At 39.7% G+C, this 25,067-nt stretch overlaps 5 protein-coding genes across 5 annotated transcripts; 3 read left to right on the top strand and 2 right to left on the bottom strand.

Annotated features, from left to right (window-relative positions):
* The first annotated feature begins 509 nt into the window (after positions 1-509).
* On the top strand, positions 510-1,766 carry LOC138398837 (histone H3.1). Its single transcript, XM_069493289.1, has one exon. It carries the CDS (start codon positions 551-553, stop codon positions 959-961), a length of 411 nt encoding a protein of 136 aa, XP_069349390.1. The 5' UTR covers positions 510-550; the 3' UTR covers positions 962-1,766.
* A 6,440-nt stretch (positions 1,767-8,206) lies between these two features.
* Positions 8,207-8,872, bottom strand: LOC138398911 (histone H1.3). The gene has a single exon (XM_069493364.1). The coding sequence runs from the start codon at positions 8,870-8,872 to the stop codon at positions 8,207-8,209; it is 666 nt and encodes a 221-aa protein (XP_069349465.1).
* Positions 8,873-13,556: 4,684 nt separating this feature from the next.
* On the top strand, positions 13,557-14,444 carry LOC138398880 (histone H4). Its single transcript, XM_069493334.1, has 3 exons — positions 13,557-13,974; positions 14,075-14,151; positions 14,385-14,444. The coding sequence occupies exon 1, from the start codon at positions 13,557-13,559 to the stop codon at positions 13,866-13,868; it is 312 nt and encodes a 103-aa protein (XP_069349435.1). The 3' UTR covers positions 13,869-13,974; positions 14,075-14,151; positions 14,385-14,444.
* A 4,511-nt stretch (positions 14,445-18,955) lies between these two features.
* LOC138398887 (histone H3.1) lies at positions 18,956-19,555 on the bottom strand. Its single transcript, XM_069493342.1, has one exon. The coding sequence runs from the start codon at positions 19,435-19,437 to the stop codon at positions 19,027-19,029; it is 411 nt and encodes a 136-aa protein (XP_069349443.1). The 5' UTR covers positions 19,438-19,555; the 3' UTR covers positions 18,956-19,026.
* Positions 19,556-20,472: 917 nt separating this feature from the next.
* LOC138398722 (histone H2B type 1-C/E/F/G/I-like) lies at positions 20,473-20,936 on the top strand. Its single transcript, XM_069493195.1, has one exon. The coding sequence runs from the start codon at positions 20,511-20,513 to the stop codon at positions 20,889-20,891; it is 381 nt and encodes a 126-aa protein (XP_069349296.1). The 5' UTR covers positions 20,473-20,510; the 3' UTR covers positions 20,892-20,936.
* The last annotated feature ends 4,131 nt before the right edge of the window (positions 20,937-25,067 follow it).

The raw sequence follows: 25,067 nt of genomic DNA, 5'->3' as shown, positions 1-25,067 counted from the left end.
TATTTACGTTTAAACAATACATCTTGGAATACCATGCTTTAGTGAATTAGATATGCAAATATAATAAAACTAGGACTTATGAGGAGATGCTTAAACAATGGATTTTTAAATAACTGTGTAAGTTAGGGGAATAACATTCTGATAAAAACCAGTTAAGCCGAAAATGGCGGATGTTTTGAAAAGGAATTTTAAAGCGCTTCCTCTTTCGAACACTCTTTTTTGTATAGTCAAACAGGATAGAAATTCAAAAATACAAAGTTAAACGATTAATGTGTCTGTGGGTCGTGCTTGAAAGTCTGAAACGTTATCAAAGAAATTAATCATTTGGAAAATGATTGTTTAAAAGGAGAGAATTGTCTACTAATTGAAATTTACCAATCAAAAACCTGCACTAAAAAAATAAACCAATCGTAAATCCCTCCAAGCACTTCCGGAATGTGGCAACCGATGACTACCAGGAATTGTCCACAATCCAATCAGAGTGATGCTGTTCCTGTATAAATAGAGGAGCAAGGCAAATTCTCTGGTTCGCTTATTTAGCAGGCAAGCCATGGCACGTACCAAGCAAACTGCTCGCAAATCTACCGGGGGGAAGGCTCCACGGAAGCAGCTGGCCACCAAGGCGGCTCGTAAGAGCGCGCCGGCCACTGGCGGCGTGAAGAAGCCCCACCGTTACCGCCCTGGCACTGTGGCCCTGCGCGAAATCCGCCGCTACCAGAAATCGACGGAGCTGCTGATCCGAAAGCTGCCTTTCCAGCGCCTGGTGCGTGAGATCGCGCAGGACTTCAAGACCGACCTGCGCTTCCAGAGCTCGGCGGTGATGGCGCTGCAGGAGGCCTGCGAGGCCTATCTGGTGGGGCTCTTTGAGGACACTAACTTGTGCGCTATCCACGCTAAGCGTGTCACAATCATGCCCAAGGATATCCAGCTCGCGCGCCGCATTCGTGGAGAGAGGGCGTAAATTGTCTTGAGTGAGTGCTACCTTTAAATCCAAAGGCTCTTTTCAGAGCCAACCACTTTGTCTATGAAAAGAGGCCGTAATACTTAACAGATATTTTCAGTAGGCAGCTAAATGAAGTTTACACTAACCCAGAAGGCCTATGTCGTGTGTTTGGTACACAGCTCAGTACAGTAAAGGAACATTTTCCGGATGTTAAAGCAAACGCGTTCCCCACGTTTTCCTTTGGGCACCGCCATCTTGCCCGCGTTTCCATAGTTTCCATAGGTTTCACAGGTTTATCCTTGACCATGTTAAGTTTGTGGCTTATTTCTAACTTTAGCCACTATCTTGATTCCCCCCCGCTGCCTATTTTCTGGCTCTTGGCGCTCCTCCAGGTGGTGGCCTGAGATTTTTTTGGGTTTGACTGCGTGAACAAGCCTTCAACGCCCTGGGCTTGGCCTTCCCGAGTGTATTTTTGAGCTTGAAGCAGTGCAAGATGCCCTTCTCCAAGATTTTGAGGACGAGCTATTTGCTGGCGAACGTTAGCGCCTTCCTCGGAGAGGTTAGATATACACCCCTGCGCCTCTGAGGCTTAAGTCATTAGCTGGAACATCTAAGAACTCGTGGCATGGACAGACGGCTTTTACGGACTTGGCAGCCTTTCCCTGGTCTAAACTGCAAGAGCCAAAGCAGCAAACAGCAGATGGGTATGTCACAAACATTACCTCTTCTTAGTGTGAATGAAGAATGCAGAAATCATGAGACTTTTCAACTTTACAGCTAACATCCTCACAGGAAACTTTTCAACTTTTTTAACTTACCTATCTTAATGTCTAAATCAAGTCTCATAAAAGTACCTGACGTTTATTAAAACATGAAAATCCTTTGGCAGTTTGAAAGTTCTTTTGCAAGAAGTCTTCTGCTCTTGCTTTCTCATCCATACAAAAGCAGTTATTTGTATACCATGTTAAACAGATATTCCCTTCCCATGAATGTAACAATTTCCTTACAATTTCTAAACTGGTAGTTGAAAGGAAGAGAAATAAGGAATTCTGTTCTGAAATCATGCAGGTTGTTATTTGGAAATGTAGAAGGCTATTTACTGTTTGGGATACTATATGCTATTGAAAATGATTTTATGTTTAAACATTTTAGCAAATTTCTCAGTTTCGAAATGAGGTGTAGTAGCTTTACCTGTAATTGAGAAGTTTCTATTAATTTTTATTAAAATGTGCCATTTCCCCTGAAATATCACTAAGGAAAGAGATTAGTCGAGTGATACAATTAACAGTGACAAAGCTGTAAATAAATACACAGCCCAAGGTAGCCATTGTAAGAAGTCCTGTAGAGTTTATAGAGGGAATTTTTCTTCTTGGAAGCCTGTCAGACATAAAGACTTGGGTGCTGTGAGCTGGGGAGACTTAGTACATGAGGAAAAATTCTTAATTGTTCATAATTAAAATAAATGGAGTCCTAGATACTTGTAATATAGTGATCCCCTATTATGTTGGATAAAGGCTTTGCATATTTGAATGTAGTTTCCCCTATCTGTACTTTCTTAGAGATTCTAGCTCAGTATGTTTTTAACTCATGTTTCTGTCTCACAACAGTTAGACTTCAAGATATGAGGACTTAGTGGGCATAGAAAGCATCTTCTAGCATTATTAGATCCACCACATGTAGCATGGTCCTTTGCCTAAAACAAACCCTCAGAAATTATCTAGTCAAACTGACATTTAAAATAAAAATTATTGAACAAACAGAAGTTACCATTTAGTGTATTCCTAGTTACCAAATAAAAGATTAGAGTTTATGTAATTTTAATATATAGTTACTAAATAGGAAAAAAATCAATAGTTATTAAGTGGTTGCAATAGGCCAGAAGTTGTGTATTATTTTATTAAGCCTCCAAAATTATAAATTCAATAGTTATCTACTATCTAATATTCATAATTATTATTCTATTAGTACTAAACAGATAAGGAAGCTAAAACTAAGAAAGTTTCAGGTAAGTGTTACAGCCAAACCTATCCCTATTAGGCATTACTGTTTTAAACAATCAGCATCACCATAATCCTCATTGGTTACCCAGGGCTTTATCACCTGGAAAAGCTGTCAAAGGAAGACTAACATTTCTATGTTGGCACAATCTTAATTTTTTCATATATGATAAAAGAAATGAATGAGTTTAAACATTTGCAGGGTCCTATATAATTGTGAAGTTCTATCATACTATAATTATTACAGCAAATTGCACAGAAATGTAACAGATACACTAACATAAAAATATAACCTTAGCATTGACAATTGTTACCCTTTCTGCCTACCATTCAAGTAATAGTCTTGATGAATTAGCCACATACACACAATTTTTTTTTTAATTCTAAAAGGCATACCCTGAGATCGTAGTGGTTACTATCAGATGTTTTTAAATTGTGATTTTATTCAGGGAAGATCACAAATCTGACAGATTTGTCAGGTCATATTTTATATGTATCTGTTGGTATATTATGTTGTATATCCATTTCAGGTTTATATGTTTGCCTCCAAGCACACATAATTTTAAAAACAGTATATAAGCCCTAAATAACCAGTAGCTTTATTTTACAGAAATAAGAACTACAAAACATGACAATTAAGAAATCCTATTTTAGTATTAATATTTCTTCACATCCTCCCTTCCCCATCTGCCCACAGTAAACATTGATATTTTACATCTGAGAATTTTTACTGCAAAGTTACAAATTTTTTACTGCAAAGGTATATATATATATTTAATTTTTCTTTTGTAGTTTCTCCAATACCTTGAAATGGTATAATTCAGAAGATAAGGAAGATAGTCTGTACATAAAGCCATGGAGAGAAGGGTTATAAAAGGGGCAGAGGAATTTATTATCCTTAGTTTCCTACACAGAAAAACAGAAAACAAAATCATTGAATTTAATATCTAGCAATAATCTGATCCATTTGATAGGAATAAAAAAACTCAGTCAGTTATACACATACAGAGAGTAGTGAAAAAGAAGAGAAGACTGCTATTCTAGAGTTCAGTTTAGTTAATGAGAGAAAAGAATAAATGCATTGAATTGTTTCTATTGATAATGTAACAAACTATTAAATGCCATGAAAGCACATTATCAAAGGTATTTTAAATTTAAGTAATAATAATTTAAAATTTAAATTAGAGAAATTTTTTCTTGGAAATATACCTTAAGACGGAATTGAAACACTGGAAAGATTCTCATTGGTAGAGGGATTTGCCAGAGAACAGAATTGTAAAAACAAACAAACAAAAAAAAGATTTAAAAAGAAGGAATAGAAAAGTTTGAGTTATTAGTGCCTCCTGTTCCTGTGAGCAGAAGGTATTATTATGAAAAGAAACTACAGAATTTTCACTTGAACTTAAGGCAGCGGGCCAATAGCCCTTTTCATGAGGCATATTTTGGTTTTGTTTTTGGGGAATGACCAGAATTTAGGAATTAGAGACTGTTAAAACTAGAGTTAGGGAACTGGTTAGGAGCAGTGGCATCACCCCAGCTGTGAGAGGATGAAGAGAATAAGAAGGGAGAAAATGTCAGATTTACTGAGAATTCTTTAAAAGTCAACATGATTTAGTGACTGAGTTACAGGGATAATAGAGGCCTCCAGGCGGTACCATGAAAATCAACCTCCTCCAGTTAAAAGGAGCCAGGCAATTACTAAGGAGAAAGTAGAAAGTAGTGACTTCAGGCTGGTTCTAAAAATTGTTTTTGTTTCAGACTTATGCCATATGCATAAGTACTCTCCAGCAGAAAATATGAAAATGCCCTTCACAACTTCCATGCTAAGACATCTTTACTCTTCTTTATCCATCCTAAGACATTCATTGTAACCTTGATGTAACTGCCACAAAAATTTCGGGAAATGGAGGAAGATTTAAATAAGTTTGAGTTTCCTTGAAAATGAGGGCCTGTCCAGGACAAAGGAATATGAATATGAATTTATGGAGATGAGAGTAAAACTCTAGAAGGTCATTGATTGAACTATCATGTTTAATTGCTTCTTTTGTTTTCCAAAGGGCTTGTGAAATGGATAGCTCACAATGGGCCTAAAACTGAAATACCTGAACTCTGCTTCTTTCTCAGGGAGCCTAAAAAACAACTGGAAAACTTTACCCCTTTTCCTGTTGATGTAATAGATAGAGAGCAGTGCAAGGATGATACTAGGAATCAAGAAACCTTTTGAGACCCAAGTCCACCGTATCCTAATAGTAAGTGGTCATTTCTGGTCATTTCACCTTTCTAATTCACAGTTTTCTTAACTTTAAAACAAGCATTTTAACTACACATAATGTAAATGTGTTAAAGTGAGGGCCAACTAGCACAGTTACAGAAGTGCTTTGTAAACCTTGAGGAACTGGAGATATGTTAGTCATGTGGACTGCTCTTGTTGAATGCCATATTCCCACATAAATCTCTCATTCCTCATCACTTTTCATCAAAAGCCTAACTCTCATTTTGGATGTTAACGACTTCCTATATCTGTTCCCCTTGTTGAGGCTCAGGGAACGATACCCCAAAATAAAGTCCTTCAGAAGCAAAAGTTTCTCTCTGTAGCCTCAGAATCAAAAGTTTCTCTCTGACCTTCTCCTGGTCTCCAGTCTCTGGCCTCTCATTCTCTCCTGAGGCTGGCCATAGAAACTAGAATCTTTCTTCCCCAAGGCAGGTCATAGAAACCAGAACCCCATTTCTCCAAAGCCAGCCATAAAACCTAAAAATATTACACTAACTTTTCCCCTGTCTTTCTTTGTAAAAGCTGGTCATAAAGAAATTATCTGTTATAAGTCCCCCATTCCAGAGAGGGTCCTGCCCCATACCCAGAAGGAAGGAACGTATGCTCAGAGAGGCCAAGAAGCATCTAGACAGACAAGCCTTGCTGGGTTTCCCCAGTCTGTTAGCATTAGATTGTACCCTTTTTTCCCAATCATATTTCTACATAAATGCTCTACTTTGTAGGACCTAAGCATAAAAATCAAGTTTCCTCTATATCTCTGGGTCTTCATTCTGAAGGATCTTACGTTACATAAAATTATAATCAAATAAATTTGTTTGCCTTTTCTATTAATGTCTTTTGTCAGTTGATTTTCAGCGAATCTTCACAGAACAAAGGGGAAGATTTTGCTGGCACCCACGTAACTTAACTTTCCCATTTGATGATTCAATCTGTTATTTTCAAAAAGATTATTTTGAGTGGATATTTCACAGTCTTCCATTTATTCAGATCTCTTTCTTAACCAAGCCACTCTCATAATGGAAGGTTTTGTTGCTTTCTCTAGAAAAAAGACATGGGATGTAGCTGTGGTTCCAAAAAAACAAACAAACAACAAACTGAATTCTTGTTTAGGAGAACAAGATACTCACAAGCTACATTTGTTTTTTCCAGAAGTTTAAATAGGATGTACGATTTAATACACCATTAACCCGAAAAGCAAATGTAAACAAATAAGATACAGAGGCATTTTAATCATGAGGGATATATGTTATACGGTCCTGCTGGAGACCTGCTCAGGAGTTCATGACTTGTTTTGTGCTGTGCACTCTGGAGTCTGTGGAAATCTGTATACACCTTCTCAAACGGATTTTTTACAAAAATACATAAAAGTATACAGGATAATAGTGACAGTAAAATACAGTTACCAATTTTTTAAAGTACATATAATATGTGTGCATTTTTACAAACACATCAAATAATAAGGTCCAGCAGCAGGTTTAATAATGAATATCAGTTTGAAAGACAGTAAGTGTAAACTTTATTTCAAGATCCCTGCAGTAACTGCAAAGTGGTATGAAAATGTCTTCCATTGATGAAAAAGTCACAGGTACTGCGAAGTCCAGTGATTAATTGCCTGTGCTAACAATTAAAGGAAGTATTAAATTGCATTTAGGGTTTGTGAATATAAAGATGTATTTTTTTCCTCATCCAGAGTCCCGTAAACGTCTATAGAAGTCATATTTTCTCAGGAGGTATCAGTAGAACTAAGTGGGTTTTCCCAAAATCAAAAAGAAAAAGCCTCAGCCTCCAGGATGAAATGGAAATGGTGAGATATCCAGGTCAACCCATCTTCCTACAGCTTATTTTCTTTGCCCTGATGACCCCAATTTCAAGCTGCATTCAACCTTTCCAAAAGCTTTGTTTTTCCGTCCTAGTTCCTTATCTACTCACCAAACACATTAAACAACTAATCCTGGCTCCCTGGTCCTCTCAGTAACCTGTGAGGAGGCAATCTGGAAAACGGAGTAGATTATAAACTGCCAAAAAAGCCTTTTACATTTCATTCTGTTTCTTAGCATCAGGGTGGTAGCAATGATTATGCAGATTTAAGCAGAATGACAACAATGTGCGTGGGTCTCTAAAAAGAGAATTCCATTGATTTCTGGGAGGGTGCGGGGGGGGGGGCGCGTAAATCCAGGCCTTTCGACTGTTTCCCAGTATATACAAATTTTAATATCTGAACCTGTGATTGGCGCGTTATTTTCTCTCGGAAGACTATGCAAATAAATCGAAAACTACGTTCTGATTGGCCACTTTACACAGCCTCAGCAAACCAACAGGAAAGCAAGTTTTACGAAACTGAGCCAGATAACATAGTAACCCCTTCCTACAATTGGTCTATTTGTGGAATTGCATTTTTTCTAACATGTCTGGGCACCAGAGCCGAGGAGGCCACACTCGCGCCAAGAACAAGACTCGGTCTTCCTGCGCAGACCTACAGGTCCCAGTCGGCAGAATACAGGGCCTCCTCCGCAAAGGCAACTACTCTGAGTAGAGACCGGCGCGTCCGCGTACCTGGCGGCAGTGCAAGAGTACCAGGCCAGGATTCTCGAACAGGCTGGTAACTCCGCTCGCGGGTAGACGCGCACCTGGCGCCACCTGCAGCTGGCAACTAGTAACGACCAGAAGGTCAACAAGTTCCTGGGCCGCGTGAGCATTACGCGGGTGGCGTCTTGCCCAAGACCAAGTTATCTTTTAGGATAGAGTATTTACACCACCTCCTTTGCGCTAGAAACGAAATTTTTTCAAAGTGAAAGAAACCCTTGTAAAGAATTGTAACCGATCTTGTATCGGAGCTGCTGCGTGTGCGCGCCCTGCGTAGTGTAACCGGGTGGCCAATCACACATCACGGCGGGAATTTAAAGAAATAACCGGTTCAGCTCTTCTGAGTGAGATCAGTGGGTGGCTCTGAAAAGAGCCTTTGAGATTTCCAAAGCGGAACATCCCGCCAGTTTTTCACTTCTTCTTAGGAGCCGCCTTCTTAGCCTTGGTAACTTTGGGCTTAGCAGATTTAGGTTTGGCTGCCTTAGGTTTAGGAGCCTTGGCCTTAGCCGGACTCTTAGCAGCCTTCTTCGGCTTGGCTGCCTTCGTTTTCTTCGCACTCTTAGCCACTTTCTTGGCCCCAGCAGCTGCTGCCGGCTTTTTTGCCTTCTTTGGGGTCTTCTTGGCGGTCTTTTTCGGAGTGGCGGCGCTAGTCGCTTTCTTGGGCTTCTTGGATGCCCCCGCAGGCTTCTTGGGCTTGGCTGCTCCTGCCTTCTTCGCCTTGGGCTTAGCTTCCCCGGAGGCTGCTTTCTTGTTTAGTTTGAAGGAGCCAGAAGCGCCAGTACCCTTGGTCTGCACTAGAGTGCCCTTGCTCACCAGGCTCTTCAGACCAAGCTTGATGCGGCTGTTGTTTTTCTCCACATCGTAGCCCGCAGCCGCCAGCGCTTTCTTGAGCGCGGCCAGCGAGACACCGCTGCGCTCCTTGGAAGCGGCAACAGCCTTGGTGATGAGCTCGGACACCGGAGGCCCAGACGCCTTGCGCTTCCCAGCTGCTGCGCCTGCTTTCTTCACCTTTTTCTTCACAGGTGTTTTCTCCGCAGGTGCGGGGGCAGCAGGAGCAACTGGAGCAGTTTCCGACATGGCTCTGTTTTACCAGAAAACCCAAAAGTAACCTCAAACTGTCAGAACGGCGTGTCCTCTGCGCCGGAGGCTGAGGGTTTATATAGAGAGACGCTGAGTGATGATTGGTTCCCTGTTCCATGAGCCGCGCTGCTAGTGAAGGGCTCCTCGGCTCTGCCGCGTGGCTGTGTTTGTTGCCCCTTAAAAAAGGATAAAAATATAAGAAATCTGGGCATGAAATAATTAGGGATTTGGGGGAAACGGATCCGAGAGACTTTGGGCTTCATTCCTGCCTGATTTTCTATACCTAGTTTCAAAACCGGCACCCTGAAACTTTCCTGATTCCCCCAACTCTATTTCAAACTTTGGTCAAATCGAGACAACTTTCAGGTTTTCCTTAAAAATACTATTTCTCCCTGTTTCATTTGCAAATCTCCCTTCCAGGAAATTGTTCTGCGTATTCTCATCTTCTCAACTTTATATAAATAAACTCATATTTACTAAAATGTATAGGGAAATTGGACTTTTTCGCAGGAGCAATAGCACAGGCTCTCCTGCAAGCTGTTTGCATCAAGCTCTTAGGAATTGGCACTGGGGTAGAAAGTTCTATGTACAAGACTGATGATTATTTTAGAAAATATAGGTTTTTAAAAAAAAAAAAGTATTTGGATTACCAGTATGTAAACTGTAGTTGATCCCTGGGTTTTAGTAATTTAAACATTTTTCAGAAAGTTGAGACTGAGAGTGCTCCAATTTGTCTTTTAGATAAACATTGCTAATAGTCACCAACCTTCTCTTAAAAATAAGGATCATAGAATTTTTCAGACCTAGAATTGGGATTAGAGGCCAAACACCACATCTACAAGAAAGAAAACTGAATCATGAAGTTATAGAACAGCAAATAGACATCATTTTACCAGATGTGAGAATTGAGAGCTGTAAGCATTGAGAGATTATGTGATCATGTACCATCTCTTTAAAATTTTAAATAATTTAATGAAAGACATTCTGTCCATAAGCTTTCTTCCTTCAATATTTAGCATAGAATTTTGTATATATTTTCTGTATTTCAAAATTACATTTAAAATACAAATTCCAAAATTGCAAGTATGGACACAGAGGATTACAAAGAAAAAAATTCTCATTTAAATTGCTTTGTGACTTTTCGTAATGCTCCTTAGGCTTTTTACTCACAATATATGAACAAGGCTGTCAGAACCTAAATTAATTGTCTGAATGTGTCCACCTAAGGAGTTGAGCAATCATTTCATAGCAAGCATGAGTGGTTTTCTTATTCCATCTCTTTCAGTTTACAATTCAGTAGACCGGATAGAACTATCTTGTTATAGGATAAGTAAGCACAAATTTAATATTTTGCATCAAATAATGAGATACTGAAATTAACCCCTATGTTTGTTAAAGAAATAAATAAGAAAAGTATTTTGGCATTATGTTTCTCCTAATAAAAATACTCATATTTCCAAAATTCTACTTATTCTTGCCTATGCTGAATAGCGATTGGGGAATTTTTTTCATATAAATCCAAAATAAAATAATCAACTTTAAAGTTGTCATCTCTCCTTATTCAACTAATTCTAGAAAAATCACTTGACTTATTTTAAATTATCATTTATTGGCAGGCACAGACTGAAACCAAGTCTCTGGGACTTAAGAATATGTTATACGCCAAAAAAAAAAAAAAAAAAAAAAAATACAACTACTGTGTGTAAAAGAGGCAAACTCATAGAACTGGATTAGCAATACTCTATTCCTGTGGTGAGGCATTTTATCAGTGTCTATAGGAAGGGGCAGCATGTCATCTTTGATGCCATCATTGTCAATAGCAAAAGTCACAACAATACTATAGGCCCTTTTCATTTTTGAGTCCATAGTTTTATATTACGTAGTCATAAAAATACAATTAAAATTCAGATTTCTAAATGTTTATTATTTTGGTCGTTATCATAGTCATAACATCAGTTGTTGAGTAATTGTAACTGCTTACTAAATTAGATAGATTCAATTAGAAGATGTCACCATTTCATTATTATATAACACTTACTGGTTCCCATGGCTAGTTAGGTATCTAATATGTGCAAAGGCATTCGAGATAAGGGCAATTTCCTTAATTGTAAGTAAATCTCTACCCTTCCTGGAGGACAATAACGGACACTCAATTTTGCCAATAAAGTTCTCCAGATGTTTATAGAAGGAAAGGGCTTTGGTGTAGTTATTGTGCTATTGGTTATCTTCTCTGAAATAAGCACCCAGGTGTTTATCTTCTCTGAAACTATAGCATGGACAACGTTCCTGAAAGCTGGCTCACCCCTGGGACAGCAAGCTTGAAGTCATGAAAAATTTCACTTATTTTGAGGTGGCCCTCAAGAAAAGGTTTTTTATTGCTTTTGAATCCTAAATGTGTATATTACCTAAAACAGTAGATTGTGCACTACATTAAGGATTGAACTATTTATTTCATAGATGTAAAAAATAGCTAACAAAACCTCATTAGATAACTGACAGCTAACTAATTTACAGCTTCATGTTCTCTCAGTTTTGTGTTAACTCCACAACCACCACAACCACCATAGTAAATGACAGATACAAGTAGTGTTCTCTAGGTCAATCCACAGGGGCAATGCTTAAGCATTCCATAATTCAGTGAATTTCAAAGTTTTCAAAAGAAAGGTGACTATGTAGAATGAATAACAAAAAACGCAGAGAAAACATGAACTATACAGAAAATAGAGCTTTGCATTAGTATCAAATGTGTTCAGAAGGTCCATGAGAAATCATACTTATTTTAATTTTCTGTCAGATGGTCTTACCTAAGGACCCTGGCCCCTTGAAACTCCCCTCCAAGTACAACTTTGGTGTATTAATTTTATTTCATAAAAATGTTCAATTTACTTTATATATGTCTTTTTCTCTATCTGTAATATCTGATACACCCAAAAGTTGGCTAGTTTCTATTGTACTTCAAAAATACTCAAAATCCTCACTTCCTGGGTACCCAGGCATTCAGCACACTTCTTTCGCTTTCCCTTCTTGTCTGAATTAGGAACTCTCTGAAGAAATTCCTCCTGATAGCACAGCCCAGCCCAGGAGAACTTTCTGCAGTGATGAAAATGTACTGTATCTACACTGTCCAATAAGTAGCCACTACCCATATGTGGTTATTAAGCACTTAAATGTGGCTAGAGTGACTGAAGAAGTTAATTTTTAATTTTAATTAATTTAAAATTAAATGAGTGCATGTTGCTAATGGCTAATATAGGACAGAACAGCTTTAAAACAATTCTTCTCAAACTTGAATGGGCATACAACCCACCTGAAGATCTCATTAAAAATGCAATATGAATTCAGTAGATTTGGGGTTGAGCCCAAACTCTGTATGTCTAACAAGCTTCTGGGTGATGCTCTACCAGATACTAGGCAGCAGCTAGGAATATACTGGGCTGATGTCTGACCCCTCACCCTGAGTTTACTTTTCTTCTCCCTTTGAGCTCTTTAAAAGAACAGAGGTGATTATCTTTGTAAACCTGGTATTTGTACACCATTCTTGGCTTGTAGTAGACTCTAAATTGTTGAATGAATGAAGGATGTTTGTTTGGTGCCTTTATTAAAAAGGAGAGCATGGGAGATGCATGTGTCTATACCTGCAGGTAACTGGACCTAAATTAAAGCCCAAGTAGACTTAACTCCAAGAAATGAATAATCTTCTGACTGCCTATAAGGTAAGCACCAGCAGAAAAAGGATTTTTAAAAATTACCTCCGTAGTACATAAAAGGCACTCAATGTGAATGTGTGCTATGTGCGAATAAATGTTGAAATTTGTCTACTAAATGTATCAACCTATATGATCTGTGTGTAGAACTTTAGTTCAGATACTCTTTTTATTAGGATACTATTTCACAGAATTTATTAGTGTTAATTTACAAAGGTTTATTCACCATAATGTAAAGTTAATTCTTAACTGGCCTGGAAACAGTGACAGACCGCAAAGTCATGACTCCAGGGTCAAGCCCAGCAATACCACTTACTAGATGATTAGGTCTTTCAGCCTGGGATTCCTCATATTAACACCGCACATAGTGCTTTATAAATCGGAACACAAAGAATGTAAATTCAATTAATATTGGCACCCCTTCCTAGAGCTCCCTGTTTATCAGGAGTGCTGAAAACAATGTATTTATGCTTGCCTGTGTCAAACGCAACGTTTCATGACTGGCCAAATTTAATAATGAATATTGGTAGATTGTAAGAATTTACAATACGTCTTTCTAAAGAATATTCACACTTAAAAATTAATTTTATTGTGGTATCTCTCCATTTTGTAAACAAATGTAGCTTTACTGCTTCGTTTCACAAGTAAGACCAGTTAGGAGACTTGTATTAATACAATATTAGTTCTCTGAGAGAGCCCACAGGCACTGGACTAGAGGACACAGAAACCACTGATTCAGGACCCAGACAAGAAAACAGGAAGGAGCCAGACGCAGACTGGCTTTTCTTCTCTCCTCTACGCCCTTTCTCTCCCTAGGCAATGGTAGGGGGCGCCCAATAAGGTAGAGAAGAGGCGGGGACAGAAGTCTCGTTCCCGCCCCGCTGTTTCAGTTTTCAAAAAGGTCCGCAAAATTGATATATAAGAAGCTGCCTCAAGCTTTTAGGTTTCAATAGTGCTGGTATTCTTTACTGGTCACTATGTCTGGTCGAGGGAAAGGCGGGAAGGGCCTGGGCAAGGGGGGCGCTAAGCGCCACCGTAAGGTTTTGCGTGACAACATCCAGGGCATCACTAAGCCTGCAATTCGTCGTTTAGCTCGTCGTGGCGGTGTTAAGCGCATTTCTGGCCTCATCTATGAAGAGACTCGAGGGGTGCTCAAAGTGTTTCTGGAGAACGTGATTCGGGACGCTGTCACCTACACGGAACACGCCAAACGCAAGACAGTCACAGCTATGGACGTTGTCTACGCTCTCAAGCGCCAAGGACGCACTCTTTACGGATTTGGTGGCTAACGTTTTCCTGCTCCTGGTTTCATGTCCCTTAAGACAAACCGCTCACAAAAGGCCCTTTTCAGGGCCACCCATTTTGTCACATGAAGGGCTGTCACTGATGGCGAAGGTAATGCTGTTTTGTTTAATAGATGTTTCGTCCGGTTCTAACTTGGTCACACGGAAGCCGCTTTTACTGTATGGCTTAGTGTACTTTCGTGTTTCTCAAGGTCTGCAGCTACCTTAAAATGGCGGATCTCGCGCGCTCAGAACAAAGGAAGCGTGAAAAAAGCTCTACCATCTGAAGGTATTTTGGCTATGGCAGCTGTCTTTCACGTTGGTTTATTTAACGGGATTTACGGAGCTAATAATAGCCTGGGGCGGGGAATTGTCGGACAACGATTAGGATATACAAAAGCATAAGTTCATTTATTTGAAAAAAAAATAGTGGCCACGACACGTAGAGGGAGGAAGGAGATGTTAGGCAGCGAGAAAGTTGTAGCTTTTAAAGGGCAGAAATGGCGTTCTTTTCTGTTTCAGGGTACTGATAACAAGCGGCTGTGATACTTGGCTTTTCCTGTTTCTCATGTAGCAGAACTTGACCTTGACCGTGGAAGGCATCTGGTACTGTCTCTTGAGGAAGCAGGGGAAGTTTGCACTGCTGCTGTCCCCTCAGGAACTTTTTCAAGGCTGAGAAAACTCGGGTAAGTTAGGACACATGTGTTTTAATTAAAGGGTAACAGGGTGTTGTGAGTTAATTTTTTCACTTTCTTTGATCGTTAATTTTCCTGATAGGCTATTAGTAAGAGCACCTTTCAGAGTGAAAGCAGCATTTTTAGTTTGTCTTAGTTTGTCTTAGTACAATCACAAGCCTTTGTTGGAATTAATGTCTCAATTTTATTGATCATTTTACTGTTTTTCCCAGATAGGATTTGGTTCCTTCATGTGTTTTGTCTACCTACCTAAGGCCTTTCCACCTGTGACCCTGCTTCATTCTAACCTTAACATTTTTCTGACAGCCTGGAGAGGTAGTTTGTCACCTGTGGTCTAAATCTTCCCATTTGAGGACTTTTCACATAAACCCAAGGGTGAAAGCATCCCAGTTTACCAGCTTAAGTCTGCACCTGTTGTCATGATAATTATAAAGAATTTGCCTTCTACTGTTAATAACTATCAGAAAATAAATTTGGTAACACTAAAAGCCAGTGATATCCCAATTAAGTTTTCATGTTCTTCTGGTTCCTTTCTCTCCATGTAAACATATTTTAGTGTCTCTCAATTGAATCTTTCCACCAATTACTAGATCGTTTATATTTTATCAAACCTAAGGGTCAAATAATCTGAAGTCACTATTCCCATGTGTCACTCACCTTACCCTTTCCATGATTACATGACTTCTACACCAACTACTCACTAAAAATGTCCTTGCCATGATTACCAGTGAACAAATTGCCAAATTCAAAAGCACACTTCAAGAACTTAATTTGTTGCATCTGACCCTGTTTTATTCCTCCTGCCTTCAATCTCTTCACAAGATTTTATAATACCTTTCTTCCTGGCCCAGATCATATGCTTCTAATTCTTAGTTTGCTTTTCTGGATTCTATTCCTATTTTTGCTTCTTCCCAATGAACTCTTTCTTATACTCATCACTTCATTGATGGTCCATGAGTCTATTCCGGAGTGTGCCATACATAGACATCTGCAGGCACCTAGAAGAGAACCCAGTATCAGCCATCAAACACTATTATCAGTGCCTTACAATGACCTTACAGGTCCCCTGCATTCTTCCCATTTTACAATCCATCCCACAGCAATGAGAGATTAGAGTAACCTGCAAGTTTTGTCATCCCATCTTTGCAAAAATAAAAAGCTTTCTCTGGTTCTGCTAATATCTGCAGAACAACACCCAATTTCTGTGCTTTATCTGATACTTGGCTCGCCTCTACAATTCACCTCTGCCCAACCATGGATTTCTACAGCTGAATGTACTGAACAACTTGCTATTCTTGCAGCTTTCTTTTTGCAAACAGTAATCCTTTACATACAGTCTTTCTTCCACAAATAACCTTTGACTCCTTTGGGGATTTCTTCCTTCAAAAATTTCCTTCAGGAGACCTTTACCTGATTCTCACAGGCAAAATCAGTACCTAGGATTTCTTATATTTCACAAACCACACTCCTCCACACATGTCTGTAGCCCTACTTCAGAGTTCCCTTGTATGATGACTACAGCGATTGCACATTTAAACAGTTAGTGATGATTAATGCCTTCTTAAGATTTCTTGAGACCTTGGACAATGTCTTCATTTCAGTATGCTCAGAACCTACAAAAATTACATGGCACAGGCCAGGCATGGTGGCTCTCCCTTATAATACCAGCACTTTGGGAGGCTAAGGTGGGAGGCTCACTTAAACCCAGAAGTTTGAGGTTGCAGTGAGCTATGATGGCGCCACTGCACTCCATCCAGCCTGGGCAACAGAGCAAGACCCTGTCTCTACGTTTAAAAAAAAATTACATGTCACATATTATTCGCTCTCTAAATGTTTGTGCAATGACTTAATGAATCATTGAAATTAATAAGCTAATCAGGGCCGCCAGTATACTTTTGTACAAATCATACCCCTTTAACATTATCTCTGCTCCCTCAGAACTTTCTTCTCTCCTAACCATTTCCCTTTACACAAATGTCAAGATATGTGGCTGCCAGTCATTTACATTGCATACTTTTAAAAATGCAGATTAAGAACCATTTGTTGGTAATGAAAACAACTTAATGGGTCCCAACCAGCATATAAAAAATAAGTGGTATGGAATATAATAAATAGAAATTATGCTTTGCAGACACTCCTCAAATCGTGTCTGAATGGGGATCACAGGGTTCAAACACATTGAGATAAAGAACATTTTTCTCAATTCTGACATGACCTGCCCTTGTTCAGTCAATGTACCATCTCATGTAATAAGTAAAAAATATTGTGTCAAAAAATTTTAGTTTCAAATGTATCTCCTTTCATTTTTACTATAGAACTTGAAGGACAAAAAGTTCGAAAAATACTGGTTCATTTATTTCCTTTATAAAGTTGTGAAATTTTCAGGTTAGAGTATTGCCTCACTTATCTAGGTTTCAGAACTTCAATACCCACCCCCTTGCAGCTAGAATGCAGATATGTGGCCTGGGTTTCACCAAACAGTCACACATTTAAAAGACTTCTCTTCAGAATTGGAAGACAGGAGAACAGAAACTTTGGTTGAAGCTTCTGGTACTGCTGGGATAGGAGATATCAGATGGGCCAATTTTTGGTAGTGACAGCAGCCATGGGTCCCAGCTAAGTTGAGTTCTGGTTCAGCAGTGGCAGTTATGACACAACACCAGGTCAGTTCTGCAGCACAGTTTTGGGTTTTGTCTTTGGAAATGTGTTATGGCATGGTTCTAGAGCCATCCCAAGAATGCTGCTATCTATTCAATATCCTTTAAACATCCCTTTTAATGTATGATTAATTATAGTCATCTGGCAACTAAGAATTTAAAGTTTAAAAAGAAAAAAATCTTACTTATTTTCTGGTTGAGTTTTATGTTTTTGCGAGGATTTGGAATTGTTTTATAACAACGATGTTAAAAGACCTTATTCCTTATTATAGTTATGGTAAACAATAACTCCCTCCCACTGCATATTCATGCCCTAATCTCATGAACCTGTGAATATATTTTCTTAAGTGTTATAAGAGAATTTCCAAATGTCATTAAATTATGGCTTTGGAGATTAGGAGATGATTCTGGATTACTTGAATGGGCCCAGTGTAATCACAAAGATCCTTATAAGTGAAGGCCCAGGATGATCAGATCAGAGTCAGAGAAGAAAAGTGACTAGAGAAGCAGAGACTCTGATGCACTTTGGAAATAGAGGAAGAGGCCACACTGGCTCTCCTTTTGTTTCTGGATCACACAAAGCTTTTCTCACCTTGAGATTTTCCTCTTGCAGGTCCTCTAGCCGCCAGGAACATCCTTGGCCTGGCTCCCTATCTAAGAGTCCAAGTTATGTGAGTAATTACACAACCAGCAAGTGTTACAGCTGTGATTTTAAGCCAGTCATTCTTGGCTCCCATCTGTTGTTTAAACACTATATCATATTTTAAAATGGCACAAAAAATTCGGAAACCCCAGGAAAGTTGTTTGAATGAATAGGATTGGAAAACCCTGAAAACTATATATAGATTCATGGGAGTACCATCCCATGCAGCTACAAAACAGTTCTAACATCAAGAAATTTTTTTTAAAGCTTTAAAATTACACCCACCCACGCCTTTCCTTAACAGGGCAAACAGTAACTTGTTATCCATATTGTTATTTCCAAGATTACACAAATAGAATACAATGTTTAATCTCCTTAGAATTAACATTTGCACCCTGTTAGTTTAAGGACAATTAGGTTATTTCCAACCCTGGGGAGATTACAAATAATGTTGCAAGTGTTAGGTTTGTTCCAGCTGGCAACTCGAAAAGTATGTATGGGACACAATGCGGTTAATGGAAAACCGAGGTTGGTGAAACAATAGCCACAGGAGTCTGTAGAGTCCCCGGAAGTTGTAAACCTAACAGCTGCAGCCAGCATTCCTTCTCCCCTGATAAAGACGGAACTACCCTCCTCCCGTATATCTACAGGATGAGACTGACCCAGGGGTCTCAGAAATTGGTTGTTTAAAAGAAATTTATTGCAGCGGCTGTTTTTGCCCAGGTCTTCACTCCCCCCAAGAAACCCTCTATAAAAAAAGCCCAAGGCTTTCCACTCCCTCAGTGTGGATGCTCTTTGGCCTCCACCCATCTGCACCTAGATGCCCAAAATAAATAGCATTTTGCTACACACGAGGCTTCGTGTCTCTCTCTGCCCCGGACTTAACAGTAAGAAATTCGTGTAGTTTGTTTTACCCAGGCTTTTACTTTGTCTCGGATAGAATGGGGTACACACCCGCGCTGTTGTGGGAAATGGTCGGGAGGTTAACACCGGAATAAATCAGGCTTGGCAGCCAAGGCATACGGGCTTCACCCACACTCCCAACCACCAGCCCTTACTCTCTACTTCAGAACAATTTACTCCTTTGTGATACAGCGCTTGAAATTGAAACCGTAGGTGGCTCTGAAAAGAGCCTTTGGATTTAAGGGTTACGCACTCAGGAAAGCAGCTTACGCCCTCTCCCCACGAATGCGGCGCGCGAGCTGGATATCCTTGGGCATTATAGTAACGCGCTTGGCGTGGATGGCGCAGAGGTTGGTGTCCTCGAACAAGCCCACCAAGTAGGCCTCGCAGGCCTCCTGCAGCGCCATCACCGCCGAGCTCTGGAAGCGCAGGTCGGTCTTGAAGTCCTGCGCGATCTCACGAACCAGACGCTGGAAAGGCAGCTTTCGGATTAGCAGCTCGGTCGACTTCTGGTAGCGGCGGATCTCGCGCAGGGCCACCGTGCCGGGCCGGTAGCGGTGGGGCTTCTTCACGCCGCCGGTGGCCGGGGCGCTCTTGCGAGCTGCCTTGGTAGCCAGCTGCTTGCGCGGCGCTTTTCCGCCAGTGGACTTGCGCGCTGTCTGCTTCGTGCGAGCCATGACAGAGTTTTTCAACTGATGATTCCTATGGAGGGATCAGCGTGGCTTGCCCTATTTATACAGGCAAAGTTCTCCTGATTGGTCCGAATCTTAAAATTCCGCGCCCAAATTAAGTTGCTTGATAGGCCCTGTGATTGGCTGCCACGTTTCATTTTAGAAAACCTTAACCTATTGAAATGTGCTCATTTTTTCTTTTCTAGTTCTCTTCCCCTATATTATGCATTATACACCTCCCTGTATTATGTACGTTAATTGACTGTTTTAATGCATTTGTTTGGGATTGAGTTTGGGAAGAGACAAAGATGAACGTTCCGCGGTTGCCGATGGATTTCAAAAAGTCCGCGTTTGAACATGATTGGTCCACCCCGGTTTCGTCGTGTATATTTTACAAAAATTTTTGACTTTGAAAAAAAGTTTATTTTAGCAATAGAAACACCCTATTTCACAATTCTGAGCCTTACCGCAAACACTGGCATCATTCCCATACAGTGTTCTAGGGAACGTTAAAATCTTACTGTAGTTGAAATAAGACCACCCTTTGGTATCTGAAAATGCTTAAATCTTTAGGTAAAGTAAAAATACTGCCGACTTTGACCAGATTTCACAAGAATGCCAATGGCATAATTTTGGAAGCACTTAAATCTTTAGGTAATTCCTATGTTCTCTTTTCTAGAATTAGTTCTTCACAGATAACTTTAAAACAGGAAACTGCAACTTGGTACGAAACTAGAGACATAAATACCTATCAGTCTTTTGTTTCTGTTTAAATCCGATCTAGGAAGGCAGAATTCATAACTAGATAGTACTAGCAGGACTTTTAATTGTTTTAAAAGAAAAACTACCTTTTCCCCCCCGCAGTGGTGTATAAAAGAATTTAAGGGAGGTTCCGCACAAATAGCCAATCAAAAAGTATATCTGAATCCACCTTATTTGCATAAAAGCCTATTTACTGACTTCGTCCAATCAGGGATTGAGAAACATGAAGTACATTTGCATAGAAGACCTACAAAAGTAGGCCAGCTGGGCTGTTAAACTTTCGTTTTCCTGCCCTTTTGTTGCCTCGGTGCTTTATCATGCCGGAGCCCGCGAAGTCCGTTCCTGCCCCGAAAAAGGGCTCCAAGAAGGCGGTGACCAAGGCCCAAAAGAAGGACGGCAAGAAGCGCAAGCGCAGCCGCAAGGAGAGCTACTCTGTGTACGTGTACAAGGTGCTGAAGCAGGTCCACCCCGACACCGGCATCTCCTCTAAGGCCATGGGCATCATGAACTCATTTGTCAACGACATCTTCGAGCGCATCGCGGGGGAGGCGTCTCGCCTGGCGCATTACAACAAGCGCTCCACCATCACCTCCCGGGAGATCCAGACTGCCGTGCGCCTGCTGCTACCCGGAGAGCTGGCCAAGCACGCCGTGTCCGAGGGCACCAAGGCTGTCACCAAGTACACCAGCTCTAAGTAAATGTTTCTAGACACTGTCAATCCCAAAGGCTCTTTTCAGAGCCACTCCAGTCTCAATTAGAGCTTTAATGTCGTAAGCTGTTAATGATCTACAGAAAAGTTGATTTTTCTACATTGCTTGCTTCTCCCGGCTATTCTGGTGCTCCTGCTGTTTTACTGAACAGATAGTTTGGGCAAGTACAGAGCAGAAGCTAGTGGGCAATATAGATAATTGAAGTAAGTTTTGGCTGTAGTCAGTTTTTTAAGAAAATGCAATAAAACACTTCCGGTCAGTACTTTAATCGTAGTTGAAAACATTGAGCATTTTTAATAAACCATTAAAGAGAACATAATGTCTTTGTGGGAGTCTTATGTAAGTTAACATTCATTCCTTTATGGAGAGAGTTGATTCATTCTCTTATTGAGAACCTATTAAGCTATAGAAAATACTCAAGAAAGCAGTGAGAAAGATAGAAATTATCCATGTTCTTATCTGGATTGAAATCTAAAATGGATGTTTGAACAGTATTCTCAGATTGACAGAAGGAGGAGGCATCAGTCTGAAGATGACTTTTTTTTTTTTAAACTGGCTTTTGATGGAGCTACATTTAAATTGCTAAAAGTTGAATTAACACAATCTTGAATAAATTTTCAAGTTCCCTGGAGGCAATTCTTGAGGGAGGGTGGAGCAAGAGAGATGGTAAGAGAGAAAGCCAACAACTCCAACTTTAAAAGCAGACTGATTCTTGCCTTTTTAGGGAGGTGGCTAGGGCCGGGGGAAGGAGGATGAAAGAGAGTAAGAGAGAGGAGAGGTAGGGAGATAGCACAGAATTCAAGTCTATATATTGATGGAAATGTAATTAAGAATAGAGACCACACATTTATGTTTTCATCTGGCTGTATATCATTGGTTCACAAGGATTTCCAAGAAGTCGTAATTTAATGCCTTACTAAAACGTACAACCTTACTGAAATGTGGAAAGTAATATTATAATGTTAATTATTCATGTTAAGAATTCTTTTAATAAGATAAAGTTTTTTGTTTTGTTTTGTTTTTAATGTGCACCTGTGTAAGTTAGTATTTGATACCCCTGAAAGTGACAGACAACTTGAAAGTCACTACTTGATAAAAATAAAAGTCCACTTCTCTCTCACACTAAGCTAATACAGCTCAGCCTAGAATGGAAGCTCCAATGTCCTTAGAAAATTCATCTCCTTATATGTATAATATGTGTTTGTTCTATGTGAAATAGTCTCAGAAATATTCTGCAATTAAATTCTGCTATGGAGGACCAACACAACAACAAATAGGATGGATAAAATTCATGTGTTAAGTAGGTAATTCATAAGAAGTAAAAAACTTATAAGAAGTGTTAAATAGGTAAGCAAGAAGTTTCTGAGGTGTAGACAAAATTCAAAAGCTATGTTTAGTATAAATCATAAATTTGTAGCATGTAAAACATGTGAGACATATAGAAAGTCAGTAGGCCTTCTGTGTGCTACAGAGAAAAGATGAAAGAACAAAGAAGTGCCAAATACTTATCAGACACCAAATATTTATAAAACAACCAATATTTGTGAGGTCTTAAATTGACCACCCATTGTTAACACCCATTTTAGCCCCATTTGCCCTCTGCAGACAACATGCATGAAAAGAGCATGGCTGCTCATTATGTCACTGGTGAGCAATATGAGTGGCTGTATACTTGTCCCTGTATCTCTCCAATAGTGCAAGCATGTGTAGCTCCAAATAACTTTCACCTGCTGAGCCTCTTTGCTTATCATCAACTTTGGTTAGGAAAACCACCCTCTCCATGGGAAAATATGTGGGGAGGGGGCTCACACATATGACGTGCATAATCAAGGACACAGGTAGTGTTACTGTCTCATTCACAACCTATCTGGAATGTGTTAACATGCCAAATCTCTTTCCCCCTGTTTCTTACTATATGTTTAAAATTGGTTCCATTAAATTAAATAAGCCATGAAACTCAGGAAACTGGTCTGTGAGCCTTTCTGTCCATCACCTTTGGAATGGCCTGCCTGGAAATGTATTTGGAGGCTACCATTGCATTAAGGTAGTTTCCCAGATGGCATTTTAATTCTGTCATTCTTAATATGTAGTCTAATTATACCTAGGGGCACATGCCAGAAGGAAAAAAATTTTTTAGTCTAAGATGCCTGCTCCAGCTCCAGCTATCACTCACATTTGCATTTCATCCTGGAGGAAGGAGAAAAAAGGCCAAGGAAAGAAACATCCCCACTATTTATGGAAACTTAAGGAGTTCAAAATATGTCACACCAAAATATGCTGCTTTGGACTTAAAATTGAAGGCATTTGAAGAACAGCAAAAATGTGTAAGGGCCAAGAGAAAATTTCCCTTTTACCTTCTGAATGTTTGCTGAAAAATCACCGATGAAAAGGCAGACTAATAGGAGAAAAGGCGTATAAATTTACTTAAGCATAATTTTATGTGACACAGGATCCTTCAGAATGAAGACCCAAAGATACACTAAATGGGGAAACCCAGAAAAGACCTATATATATTCTTCTTGGCCTCTCTGAGCATGCATTCCTTCCTTCTGGCTGTGGGTCAGGACACTCTTTGGAATGAGGATCTTATGACCTACAATCAAACAGATAGGTCAGATAATTTATTTTTACAGCCAGTTTTTACACAGAAAGGCAGAAGGAAACGTAGAGTAATATGTTTGGGTTTTATGGCTGGCTTTGGGGAAAAGGAGTTCTGGTTTCTATCACCCTGGGAAAGAGGGATTCTAATTTCTATGGCCAGCCTCAGGGGAGAATGAGAAGCCAGAGACAGGAGGGCAAGAGAAAGTTAGAGAAAAAGTTTGGCTTCGAGGCCTTCATTTTGGTGTGTCATTTTCTGAGCCCCAACCAATGCAGGACAGGGCTTTTTCTGAACTTCCTCTATCTGCCTAGAGACAGAACCTTCCAAAGGAACTCAATTGTCTTGAATCTCCTCCCTAGTAATGGTATCAACCAGGAAAGATTAAATTCATATCACAGGAGAAGAAACTAGAAGTTAAGGTCACCTAGACAGACTGTCTCAGGCTACCACTGATTCTTCTGAGGGCCCATTCATCTTTCCTAAAACTTATTTATTCTCTCCTAAGTTACCTACATGTCTCTCCTCTTTTCCCTATGAAAAGGATATATATAAGCTTCTAGATCTCACTGGGGTTTAGGGTATTCAGTTTTTTTCATGTGATATCCCCATGCACATAATAAATTTGTATACCTTTTCTACTGTTAATCTGCCTGCTGTCAGTTTATTTCACAGACTTAATTACGAACCATCAGAAGGTAGAGGAAAATCTGCCCTCCCCTACAAAACCCTGAAGATGGCATAATGTCATCTTAGCTAACATACCACTGATGAAAAATAGTCAATGGATACACCTAGGTGCAAAGGAAGTTTGGGGAGTTTATCAAATAATAAAGGAAAATCAATTTTAGGGAACAATTATGTGGCAGTCCCTGCCACAATTCATGCCAAAAAACAGTACAAATAAGACAATGAGGAGAATAACTCTTAGAGGCTGACTGGTGAGTTCTTATATTTTCAGGAGGACACTGTAGGTTCCCAGTACAAAACAAATAAATTATAAACATTGGTGACAGTTGCTTCAGTTGGGAAGATAATAAACAATATAACTCTAACTAGAATCAAATTTTCATTTTATCCTGCACAGTGCTAGAAGTCAAACGTAGCTGTCTGCAGTTAGCATAGGGCTTGGAAAATCAGAAAACCACTGGGAAAAGTGAAGACAGGACTATGTGGTCAGACTCAATGCCTACTGTGAATGAGGCTGGGCTATTTGAAGTACAGTGGTGTCCTACTGTTTTAAATATCTCTATTCCAGGTTCAACAATCTGTTATACAAACTCTAAGTCTACCTGCCATAGTCCTGTCTTCTATTTTGCTGGATTTTCTCAACTCACTCAGAAGACATACCTACTGATGTCAATGTCCTTTGTGCACTGACTCCCCCTCCCCCGCATTAGATTCAGCCTTCCCTTTTGCTATAAACGGCTCAGCTTTCTCCTTTCAAGATACCCTGCCATGTTCCTCAAAACCTTCTATATCTAGAATGCCCACATTACTTAAATGTAATTATCAATCAAACCACAGAGGTGAACTAGAAATGGTCACCATTAACTAGGACATGAAAT

This window comes from Eulemur rufifrons, chromosome 18, assembly GCF_041146395.1.
Source record: "Eulemur rufifrons isolate Redbay chromosome 18, OSU_ERuf_1, whole genome shotgun sequence".
Classification (NCBI taxonomy): Eukaryota; Metazoa; Chordata; class Mammalia; order Primates; family Lemuridae; genus Eulemur; species Eulemur rufifrons.
Note: the sequence above shows the minus strand (reverse complement) of the source record. Positions and strands in the feature narration are given on the sequence as shown.